At 31.8% G+C, this 13,463-nt stretch overlaps 1 protein-coding gene across 1 annotated transcript in view; it reads left to right on the top strand.

Annotated features, from left to right (window-relative positions):
- NAV3 (neuron navigator 3) overlaps positions 1-13,463 on the top strand; it is a 490,821-nt gene that overhangs the window by 164,562 nt on the left and 312,796 nt on the right. The window contains 1 exon segment of the mRNA XM_074270837.1: positions 12,403-12,475. Within this exon segment, the coding sequence (XP_074126938.1) occupies positions 12,403-12,475 (73 nt within the window).

Here is a 13,463-nt window from a genome sequence, read left to right on the forward strand (position 1 = left end):
AAGTAAAATTGCAAGTCAAATTTCAACCATTATTATTAGCTGCTATGAAATAGAATTGAGAATTGAAAAATGACAAGCAATATTGGGGAATGTGATGTGACTTTAATTTATCTATAATCTATAATAGAAAAATATCTTCCATCAAAACAAACAAACAAAAACTTTGAAGGATTAGTTCAAACAAAAAAATTATATTTTTGCTATGATAACAAATAGGCAATTATTACAGTGTTCATAAATACATTGAGACTTTAATTGGGTAAATTTTGATCAAAACTTCTTTTTATTTAACAAATGGAAAGAATTAAAAAAAACCTCACTTCCAAAATTTAATGAATGTTAAATATCATTAACGTAACATTTATTAAATCTTCTAGCCAATGTTGTTTTAAAGTATGTCTACAGGAGAAAATAATAAGAATGGAATTTGAATGTCTACTTTAAGAGGGGAAAAAAAAAGCCTCATAGACATATGATTGATTTTTAAGCCAAAGTTTTTATTGCCAACTTCTTGCTGTCTCTAAAAATTGAATAGTATTTCACTAATAACTATATTGCATCTGAAATGGAATTTATACAGAGAATGTATAGACAAAGTAGTATTTATAAATACTTGTATATGGTATTGCTGTTCAGAAATAAGTTAGTCAAGTCAGTAAATGAATAAGTTTTAGATGAAAAAACAAAACAAAACAAAGCAAAACTGCTTTCCAGAAGCTTACATTTTATCCAGAGAAATAATGGACACACACACACACACACACACACACACACACAAACCCAAAGTATGAGGTATTTGAGAAAAGCCAAATATGTGTGTGTGTGTGTGTGTGTGTGTGTGTGTGTGTGTACATATATATAAAAAAAAAAAAAATCATGGAAAGTGTCATATAAAACATGACCCTAAAAACTGAGCTTTGAAGAAAACTAGTGATTCAAAGAGACTGGGATGTGTAGGGACTTCAATTTGGCAAATGATTGGATATGGATAGTGAAGGATAGAAAAAAGTAGTGACTGAAGTGGTAAAATGGTCCCCAGGAGTGGAAAACGATGGATTTGGGAGAACATAATTGTAAAATAATATTATATGAAAGTTCATAATATGAAATAATCCTGACGAGATATTCATTATAGTTATTAAGGTTTGGCTGGTTGTTTTGTCTTTTTTTTTTTTTTTTTTTTTTTTTCTTTTGTTCTTAAAGAGGATCAAAATGACATCACTATGTTAGAACCAAGTTACAGTGTCAAACTGTGACTGATCAGACCAATATGAGCTTAGGAATGCTCTGCCACAGGTTGGACACAGATAGTCTCAACATTTGGGGTGGCTTTTCTAACTTTTCATAGCTCACATTCCTTCTGAGGTAATTCAGTTCTGCTTGGCTCATAGAGCACAGTACCTTCTCTGATGAGGACAAGTCATGTTGAGTAGTCCTGTGTCAGGGTCTCCTATATCATACAGCAAATGCTAAATTTTTTAAGAGAGATCTTGAGAGTGTTCTTGTATTTTTTGGGGGGGAGTCATCCTGTGAGTGTCTGCCCTATGAGTTCTCCATAAAATAAATCTTTTTGACAAGCATACATTTGACATTCAATCAATGTGACCAACCCAATAGAGGAAGAAACCATTACAGAAAAGATACCAAAAACTGGGAGTATGTCATTGACTGATGGGCAAAATCTATGGAGAAATTTAGCAGACTAACCTCTTCCCCCAAAAGAAAAAAGGGTTTGCAGGAAAGGGGATTATACCACTGATTGGCAAGCTAATACTAAAAAGAATTTAACACCCTAAAAGAGTTAGGAATAAAGACATCATGAACTGGAAGTAGCCCATGGTGGGCTAGTTCACAAGTAACCTGGTGGAAGAAGCTATTGAAGGGAAGAGGCTATGGGGTGGAGAATACTTCATAACAGACTAATCTAGGGAAATATAACTTCAGGGATTTTATATCATAACTTGATTTTCTGATTGGATATGTAAAGGTGGGGTTTCTAGATGGTACCTCCTCACCTAAAGTGGGACTATAATTGAACTATGCATTTGAACAAAAGATCTATTTAAGAACAAAAATCTCTTTTAAGACTGAAATGATCCCATCAGTGCCTTTTCCTGTTTGCCTCAGGGAATATTATAATCTTATCAGTGCTTCCAACTTTCTCTGCTAATGCTCACCTACCTATCAGGAACTCATCAGAGATTAAAATTGCAAACCTAAGTGATTGGGAAAACGAAGAGGAGTGAATTTGAGGGGGAAAAATCATTTTCTATAAGATTGAGATGCCTATCCAATGGTAAATGCCCAACAGGAAATTGGTGATTGGAATTAGATCTTAGTTAAGGACACAGGCTAAATATTTATACCACGGAGTGACTTACATAGAGATGACAACTGAACCCATGGACCTGGATGAGATTTCAAAGAAAGAGTACTGGCAGAGAAATGAAAGGTATAGGATAGTTCCTTAGGGTACATTTGGTATTAAGGGATAAAAGACAGATATAGCAAAGGAAATGAAAAAAAGGAGCAAGACATGTAGATAATCAAGAGGTAGTAATGCATGAAAGAAAATAGAACGGAAATCCTGGAAATCTCCATAGGCTCCCTGTCACCTACAAGGTAAAATTCCTTTTCCCTTGTTTAACTTTTCAAGTCTTTCTACAAAGTAGTCTCACCCTAACTTTCTAGTCTTCAGTTAAATTGAAGAGGGGCCCCAGAACTCTGAAAATCCTTGAAGGAGAAAATCTCCTTCAACTCTGCCTCAATAAGGGACACTGCCCTAAGTCTTTTTCCTTTAAATGAATTTAAGTTTTGACTGCTTGAGGTGGGGAATGAAGAAGGAACTCCAAAACTCTGAAAGTCCTTAAAGGAGAAAACTTCCTTCCACTCTGCCTAGGTGAGGGGATTCCACCCCAAGCACAAACAGTTTCATCTTTATTATCTTGGTGGGGTTGACTCAGCCCTGAAACTCATTGAATCCAATTCAAATTCTATCCCTAGCTGAAACCCAGTGAGGAGCCCATTTGGGACTCCACCCACGAACCCCCTTCAGCTTGTAGCCAAAGCCCCCTATCATAAAAGACCCAAACTAAAATCCTCTCTTTGCAGAGGTTCCAAACTTGCCAGCACTGTGCTTGGCACCCCAAGGAGCACTGAAATACTGTTTCCAGTGCCCTCTTTTCTTTACTCTCACCTATTTCCTTAACTAGAACCTTACTTCCTATCCAAATAATAAACCTCTTTTATCAATCTACATTTTCAGTCTGTAAATTCCTTTACAGAGGATCTTGCATCACCACCAGACCTTATTTAACTCCCTGACCATCAGAAACCCTAATTTCATTTGGGTACCCAAATCTAAGGGCCATCCTCATTATACTGATCTATATCTTGCTACTGGACTTAGATAATTCAGGAAGAGGACATGAGACAAGTCATTTTACAATCTTCCTTCATTCCCTCCAATTCCATCCAAATCCATGGCACCTCCCTGATGTCAAAGTTCTCTTGGAGAACAAAGGTCAGAGAACAACTTCTGTAACCCAGTTAGAACTGATCAGCTGGGAACCATATCTCATTCCATATGTACTCTCAGTTTTGTAATAATTTTGTAATGATTCTACATTATACTTTCCCTTAACTCTAATCTTGTAAAAGAATAATCTGTTTACGAAATGTGTGTTGAATATTAGTTTCTTAAAATTCTTTTATTGCACAGTAAATAAGGCTTTATTACCTAACTACTAAATGAAGATTTTAATATATTTATGCAATATCCATTTTCAGCAATATACCTTTTAATATTGACCATGGTACTTACTGATGCAGTTTGAATGGTCTCAATTCCTGGTGGTCAAGAGGTTAATGGCAATAAGAGAGTTGTTAAATATTCCCTTTAAATTGGCCGCAGGTTTAGGAGTGAAAGAATTAACTCATTCCTGAATTATTAGTTGCAAAATGAAAGTTTATTTTTGGCTAGAAATCAGTTTCTAGTAGAAATGGAGTTTTGGTGCTGAGAGTGCTCAAGTGGACAGGGTCTTAGCAAAGTGCATGAGACATCTGCAAAGACCTTAGTTGAGGGAAGCTGTTTTATTGGGTATCTTGATGAGGGCTGGGATAGCCTGAGCTGTTCAGATTAGGATTCCTCAATTGAATTAGAATTTAGAATTTCTATGGGAGTTGATTAGCCCCTGAATAGTATTGCTTCTCTTATTCAGGGAGGATAGAGCTATGTCTCCTTGGAGCCTGGGAAATCCTGCTCTTTGAGATTAGAAAAGAGGACATAATCTCTGAGAGTGATAATCTTAAAGGGAACAGCTCCCCTTCCCCTTCAGTACCACATCACTTTTGGAAATTTTCCTTTGATTGGATATTTGAATGGATATTGTAATGACAAAAGATAACAACTGACATTTATGTTATTTGAGTTTTGAAAAGAATTTTTAAAATATTTATAATAACTTTTATTTTCAAAATACATACAAAGATAGTTTTCAACATTCATCCTTGCAAAACTTTGTATCCCAGATTCTTCCTTTCTTCTCCTCACTCCCCTCCCCTAGTAGACAACTGAGCAATTCTTCCATACATATTTCTACATTTCTCATGCTGCATAAGAAAAATCAGATCAAAAAGTAAAGAAAATGAGGGGGGAAAAGCAAGCAAACAGCAACCAAAAAGATGAAAATACTATGTTATGATTCACATTCAGTTCTCATAGTCCTCTTTCTGGATGCAGCTGGCTCTCTCTATCACAAGTCTATTGGAATTGGCCTGAATCACTTCATTGTTCAAAAGAGCCACTTCCATTAGAGGTGATCATCACATAATCTTGTGTTTGCTGTGTTCAATGTTCTCTTGGTTTTACTCACTTCATTAAGCATTACTTCATTTAAGTCTCTCCAGGTCTTTCTGAAATCATCCTGCTGATTGTTTCTTAAAGAACAATAATATTCCATAATATTCATATAGCATAACATATTCAACCATTCCCCAACTGTTGGGTGTACATTCAGTTTCCATTTCCTTGCCACTACAAAAAGGGCTGCTACAAACATTTTTGCTATCTCTTTGGAATTCAGGCCCAATATTTAAATTTAAATATATTATTTCATTTAGTTGTTCTAGAAATCCTGAGCATTAGGTACAATAGGTATTATTGTCTCATTTACAGATAAGAAAACTGAGGTTTGGAGAACTTAAGGGACAATGCTTATTATCACATACTTAGCAGAGGCCAGAGTCTGAATTCAAGCTGACTCTAAACCAAATATTCTGTATGTCCAACCTCTGCAAATTAAAAAGTGAACCATTTAATATTTATGATTTATTTGATATAATCCTATTGTTAAAAGTCAATAAAAATGAAACATATTGTGTGGAAATTGGGGCCATTTAATACATTATGTATAGGATTGCTTCATTCATATCTTCAAAAAGGAAAATAGTTTCTAAGATATGGATGTGAAGAGAAAATTATTTTGCAATTCTTTTTCTTATCTCTTTCCTCAGTTATTTTCTTCTCTTTCATCCTTAGAACCAATGCCACAAATAAAGATTAGATTGTGATGATTTCCAGTTCTGAGCATTTTTATGATAAAAGTGATTGTCTTATAGCTTGGAAGGAGTTAATTCTACCAACTTAGTTTTAGAAAGTCTATTAACTTTCTCTTGGACTCTCACAAAAATGCCATTTAAAAAATAGGTGACAGAGGTTCTTAATGCCATAAGATTACTTTACACTAAATTACTTTAGATGTTTACAGCAATAGTATTCTGACTCACTTTTATAAAAGGCACACACTTGCTATGAAAAATGCCATAGGAACAGCAATACTGTCAAGGAACCATAATTTAATTTTAGTAAAGGAGATTTTCAAATATGCAACACAGCTCTTCATGACTGTTTCTATCTCTTTCTTGGTCTATTTTTGTCCTCCCTCCTTGTTTCTGGATCTGTTTTTCTATCATATTCTTTCTCTGTCTATCTTTCTCGGGCTTTTGTCTTCTCTATCGATTTGTTTCTGTTCTTACTTCTCTGTCTTCCTCTTCTCCTCACTTTTTCCTCTCTCTCTCTCCACAGTGTTTTTCTTTAAATGTTTTCCCTTATTGTTATTTTAGCTAAAATAGAAAAGTTAGAAAACAGTGTAGTACTTCTCTCTCCTTAAACCTTGCTTTAATTTTTCCCTGTCCTTTGGTGCAGTTTGTGAATGCCAGGGAGTCTCAAAGGATGTAGAATTTGCTGGTTAATTGCTAAGGGAATTAGAGCAATGAATGCAAATCCCTGAAGAGTATATCTTGCTTTAGGCACTGAGAAAAGATCCAAAGCAAACCCCAAGTGTAGTTGGTTCTATTTAAACTGACAGAGAGCCCATGTTTATTTGAACAGAAGCATCATCAAAGACTACATATATGCATGAGAATCTGCTAAGCACCATAGAATGGCCTTTAAAGAATCATTAATTTTAAAAAAAAATGTTTAAATGCCAAATTATGCATCACTCCCTTTTTTGAATAGTCCCTATAAAATGATTTGATCTTTTTTATGAAGAACTGATGTTTTATGTTTATTTTCCTGCTATATTAACTCAGTAGTTTGTTTTCCATGAATAAAAAACATATAGCATTCTGGTAAATTCATCCTAGGATAAAAACAAAACAAAACAAAACAAAACAAAACAAAACAAACAAAAAAAAGGTCCCTCTGTTCAGAACTCTTATGGAGATTTAAAAAATATTCTTCAGGGTATAGTTAATGAAAACAGATGAGTAATTCATCTGTCTTCTATCAGATTTTATTCATTAGTTTCTATTTTTAAAATTCTTTATGTTTATATGAAGATCAATCTAAACAGCTCAGATTTGTTTGCTGTTTTAATTTAATCAATGTCAACATAAATATAGACATAGTATTCATTTCCACAAAGTTTTTATCAGAATTTTTTATTCATTCTTATTTTTCTTCACATATGCATAATATATGTAATCATTCTCCTAATTCATATTTGTTATGATTTTACCATCTAACCTTTTAATTTAAAAAGTGAAGCTGATCCTCATAATATTTTAATAGAATTGTCTCATAGTTTTTATATCAAAATTTATCAAGATACAAAATAATATCTTTTAAATTAATTTTAATGGATGAATATAAAAAAGTTAAATATGAAGAATTTAGATGAGAATGGAATGATTTATATAGATTATGTAAAATAAACAAAGTAGAACCAGGAAAATGACACAATAATTTCAAAACTATAATTGGAAAGAACTACTAAAATTATGAATCTATATTTTTTGTAATGAAAATTGTCGTACTTAGAAGAAAAGACATGGAAATCTGGTTTCTTCTTTTCTTTGCAATTATGGCAGATCATTGTTATGAAATATTGCCTATGCAATTGATAAATTTCTAAGTTTTGATCAGCTATCTTTTTGTTTCTCTCTTTTTTAAAATTCTTTTTTATAAGAAAATCCATTAGGGGAAGGGTTATTGAGGGTCGGATTTGGAAATGAAGAATTTGTTAAAATCAATAAAAATTAAATAAAAATAGGAAGTCAAGGAAAATAACTCAAAGATTTGTTGCAAGGCTTTTGTGAAGGAATGATGAAAGGAAAGAAGAACTTTTAAATGACTAATTTATGTCAGACATCATGCAAAGCACTTGACAAATACTATTTAATTTCATCCTTATAATATCTCTGTGTTTTATTACCACAATTTACAGATAAAAAAACTGAGCTGTACAGAAAGTAAGTGGTTGACTCTGGGTTACATAGCTAGTCATTGTCAGAGGCCAAATTTGAATAGTTTCTTCCTCACTCTAGGTAGAGTGATCAATCCCTTGTGCCACTTTGTTTATATTTGTCTAAATTATGTATGGAAGGGCAAGTAGGTGGTACCTTGAAAAGAATCCCTTGTCTGGAATCTGAAAGACTCATCTTTCTGAATTCAAATCTCGTCTCAGACACTTACTAGCTTTGTGACCCTCAGAAGTCATTTAATCCTGTTTGCTTTAGTTTTATCATATGTAAAATGATATAGAGAAGGAAATGAAAAACCATTCCACTATTTTTGCCAAAAAAACCATAAATAGGGTCACAATACACATAATTGAAAACAACCGAGCAACAGGAATAAAAAAGAATCAAAAGTATTTTCCAAGTTATAAATTCTCGTGTAAATAATTATTTTATATAAATGTTAGTAATTTCCTGTATTTTTATTTTTATTTTTTTTTTGCTGAGGCTATTGGAGTTAAGTGACTTCCCCAAGGTCACACAGCTAATAAGTGTTAAGTGTCTGAGGCTAGATTTGAAACTCAGATTCTCCTGACTTCAGGGCTGGAGCTCTATACACTGTACTACCTAGCTGCCTCAATTTCTTGTTTTCTTTTCCAAGTTTTAGTATCAGCTAAATATCTGATTATATCAGATTCAGTCTCACAAAACTATGTTCATCTTGTTATTCTCCTAATTACCATTGGTTTTGGACTTTGTTCTAAAAGTCAATCTTATATGGCAATTAAAAGAGAACTAATCTGACAGTATCTTCTACCTCAGCAATATATCATTTTCACTATGTCAAGATGTAATGTTTCATTTGTGTGTATATATGGTTTTGCTAAATGTGTATTATAGATAACACCTTCTGTTTCTTTTTTTGAAGAAAATATGATATGTGAGAAAAGAATTTTATTTTTATAATTATAATATCATTTCATAAGTATAAAAATACAATTATTTGAACTCTTCAGAGTCCTAATTCTGAACCACATTTTCCTCTTTTACCTTTTTTGAGTATTTCCGGGGACTTAACTAAAACATTGTTTCTTTTTATAATGCATTTTTGATTCATATATAAAAATAATAGATGTTGACTAGATGACCTTTTAACTCTAAATTTCAAAAATTATTTTTATAATAATAGCTTTTTCCCAAAAATATATACAAAGATAGTTTTCAACATTCAGCTCTGCAAAACCCTGTGTTTCAAATCTTCCTCTTCCCTTCCCAAAGAGCAAGCAATTGAATATAGGTTAAATATGTGCAGTTCTTCTGAACATATTTCCACATTTATCATGCTGTTTAAGAAAAAACAGATGAAGAGAGGGAAAATGAAAAAAAAAAAAGCAAAAAAAAACAACAACAAAGATGAAAATACTATGCATGATCCACATTCAGTCTCCATAGTTCTCTCTCTGAATGCAGATGGGACTTTGTAGCACAAGTCTATTGGAATTGTCTTGAATCACCTCGTTGTTGAAAACAGACAAGTCCATTACCACTGATTATCACATAATCTTCTTGTTGCTGTGTACAGTACCTCTCACTTCACTTAGTATCAGTTCAGGTAACCCTCTTTTATTCTGGTTACTTTTCTCTATTCCTATCATTGCACTGAAAATTAAGGTATGTGTTGATTTAGTTTGGTGGCTGTCATATTCTTTATTTAGTCTATTGTAGAAGTTATTTGTACATTGACTACTGTTATTTTCTTCTTACTGTTTTGCTTCTATAAATGAAAATATTTCAACATCAAGTGACCAAGAGTCCTTTGAAATTATATTTATTATTTTTTCTGAATGAATTACAAAAGTGACTGACAGTTTCTTTGTTTTTTTCCTAAAAACATTTTTCAATTTAGGCAAGTGTTTATATCTTTTATCTATGTGTGTACATATATGTGTGAAAATGTATTATGTTATATGCATATATAGATGTATATGTGTATATAAACATGTGTGTATATGCCATATATTTTTATTTTATTCTTCCCTTTTTTACTGTCATCCCCCAGTCTTAGATATAGCTAAACATATATATATATATATATACATATATATAGCTAAGATGTAAATATAGCATGAGACATAAATGCGTGTGTGTCTGTATATAAAATCATTCTATACATACTTCTTTTTATGAATTCTTTCTTGGCTTATGGATAATATCTTACTTCATAAGTCCTCTGTAGTTATATTGGCTATTTATGATAGTAAAAATGACTTAGTCACTCAACTTGTTTTAATTATTGTTATTGTATACATTATCTTGGTTTTATTCATTTTGCTTTTCTTTTTGTCATAGAAGTCTAACCATTTTTTTAAAAGCTTATCAAACTTATCATTTCTTATAGACCGATAATCAATTCTAATTAGATTCAATTATACAATTATATTCAATTATAATCATATACCAAAACTTGTTTAGCCATTTCTCATTGAACATCACCTTAATTTCCAGTTCTTTGCAAAAGAAGATAGAATTGTTGTAAATATCAATATCATAAGATTATAAATCAACAACAGGAGAACACTTAAGATGTAGTTTATTCCACTGTCCCTAATTTTGTAATTCAGGACATGGAATTACTGAATATTGAGACTTACTGAATATCTCACATTTAGTAAATGTCTGTCTGAGACAAATTTTAAACTCTTGTTGTCCAAATTCTAAGTCAACTACTATACCTCTATTATGCTATGGTTCCTACAGAGGTTTTCATTGCTGGTAAATCAGCATATCTCAGGAAATATTTTTACTTATAGATGATTTAAAACCACTGATTTCTGGAACCCTGTTTTCCCCTTTCCAGAATTCTGCCTTTGTCATTGAAGAAGCGCAAGTGAATTATTTTCTCAGGACTAAGGACTATTTAAAAAAAGTGTGTTCCCTGATTTTGTAGACTCAAACTAGTGGCCAACTTGCTGGCAGTGAATTGTTTTGTATTTTACAAAACTGGTCCTTAAAAGCAGATATACAATGTTTAGCTGTAACCATATTCCAAACTTTGTTATTACTAAGCTAAACTCACACTTCCTTTTCAGATTCAAAGTGGGTGATACTTCTGTTTAGATTATTTTCTCTATACTGCTAGTTTGTTTATATTGCTTGTTTAAAGCATTTAGGTTGAAACTTTAAAAAAAATAATATTTTTTCCAACTACATATAAATATAATTTTTAATATATTTTAAAAAATTTTAATTTCCCACTGTTCTTTCTCTTTTACTTACCTTTCCCATCCCTGAGGCAGTTATATCCTGTATTATTTCTTTTTCTTTTATCCTTCTAATTTTTTTGGTTTGAGTCTGGGTATTCCTGAGACACTTTTCAGTGTATCTGTGGAGTCACAACTGTTTTGAAAATAATACATTTTTATATCTCTCATAAGTAAATGTTTTTTGGGGTATTCTAAAAATGTTTGAATATAAAGATGAAAAACTAAAGATCCATTTGTTTAAAATGTGCTGGGAACCAATTAAGAAATAATTCTTCAGATTAGTAACTAATTGTTTACTATTTCTTCAGGTGCCTCTATCCTCCCTCCTTTTCTCATTCTATCTGTCCTCACCCCTAATCCCTTCTCTTCTATTTCCTTTCCCCCTCTACTCACTTTATGCATGCATATATAACATACTCTATACACTATTTTTCATAAATGTAAATGTATAGTATTATAATATGTTGTTTCATAATACATAGAATGTGTAAGATAATATCACATGGAATATTTTCATATATATGAATATTATCAAATATGATAATAGATTTAGCACTGGAAGCATAATCAAACCAAACCTTTATTTTACAAATTAGGAAATTAGGACTGTTTAGCTAAATACATTAAAAAATATCAATATATGTATACATAAATAATGAAGATGTCTTATAGAAAACTGTAACTTTATTGGTTTTAAACCATTTCTAAAAATCATTTATCTTATTTTGATTTTGATTTCCCTCTCCATACTTCACTATCAGGTTATATACAATTTAGATTATTCATTTCATTTATTTTCTTACTAAGTTGAATAACATGGGTTAATTTTCAGTGAATTCATTTTCTTGAACATGTCCCTTATTTCCCTAAAGTATTTGTTTAATTCTATCCTGCAAAGAAGTAAATTAAAATGATAAATTAATGTAGCATTTTATGATTAAAAGGGGGAAATTTGTTACAGATTTAATGTCAGAGTCTCCCATATTCACCACTGCTCCTTTGGTTTATTTGTCAAATATTGCTTGCAAACTTTCACTCATGCTATAACCTCCTCCTGAATATACACATCTTGTATGTATGCTTTCATTGTAATTTATTTGTAAAACACAAAATCTGGTTTTATGTTAAGTTGGTGGGTTGCTGATCTACCAGAATGCCATTCTGCTACAAGGCTTTATGAATTGTTTATAAGTGCCAAACTGGACAATGGAAGCTTTATAGAAACTGCCTAATTAACTATAACAATTCTTGTTAAAATCTGATAAGGAGCTGTACTATGTAATGAATGCAAAGTATTCATCCTCTTTCATTCCCATTTTATATCTTCCAATCTCATTCTTACTTACTGTGGGGTGAAAAGTCTCTCAGTTATTTGTCATTTCTTTTCATGTTGCAGATTGAAAATGTCGATGTCTGCCTTAGTTTTCTAGCAGCCAGAGGAGTAAATGTACAAGGTCTATCTGCTGAAGGTAAGAAAGCTTACCCTCATTGGCAAAGGTAGAATGATTTGGTGAAATATAAGTTTGTTTTATACATGCAAATTAAAAAGAACTGAAATTTTATAGTACAAATAGCATTATAATGATAGGATCAAATGGATGGGCCATATGGGAAGATAAAATGCATTGGAAGAGGTTGATTTTGGGAAAGAATGAAGGCAAAAGTAAGAGGGAGCAAAAAATAAGATGGATAAATGATATTATAGAAGCAACAACATGAGCTTAGATAGACTTTGGGAGGTAGTAGAAGATAGAAGGGCCTAATATTATATAGTCCTTCAAATCATAAAAAGTCACAAATAACTGAATGACTTAACAGGAACAACAGAATTAAGTAAAAGGCTGACATGTTTGATACTGGCAACAAGCATTTATTAAACATTTATTATATAGCAGTGACACCATTAGAGTGTAATGGGTAGCTGGGCTAAATTCTCTAAGTGAGGGATTATGGAAGAAAAATCATTAAATGTGAATTTAGGATTATATTAATTTAGAGCAGAGAATGAAACCAGGGAAGTGTGTATAGTAAAAGACTTAGATGATATGAACGTAAAAGGTGAAAATGGATCAACATGGAGACTAGGAGTATTTACCTTTATTCATCCATTTACCTATACATCCATCTTTTAAACAATTATGAAAATATGCCAGGAATTTTTATTGGTTCTGGGTATGCAATGAAACAATCTTTCCTTCAAAGAATGTATATTCTCTTTAAGGACACAAAGAATATGCATGTAATCATTTTTTTTAATCCAAATTAAAATACACAATAAAATTCCAGAATAAATAGACAATTATTACTATATGTCCCAAAAGTCTTAGTTCAATTTTAAATTTTAATGGCTTCTTTGGGGATACATTATAGAAAAGGAATGGGGAAGGTATACCTTATTGATATCAGAAGTCTTCTTAGCAAATAGAGCTGTGTTGAGCATTAAAGGAAGAATTCTAA

This window comes from Sminthopsis crassicaudata, chromosome 5 (assembly GCF_048593235.1).
Source record: "Sminthopsis crassicaudata isolate SCR6 chromosome 5, ASM4859323v1, whole genome shotgun sequence".
Lineage (NCBI taxonomy): Eukaryota > Metazoa > Chordata > Mammalia > Dasyuromorphia > Dasyuridae > Sminthopsis > Sminthopsis crassicaudata.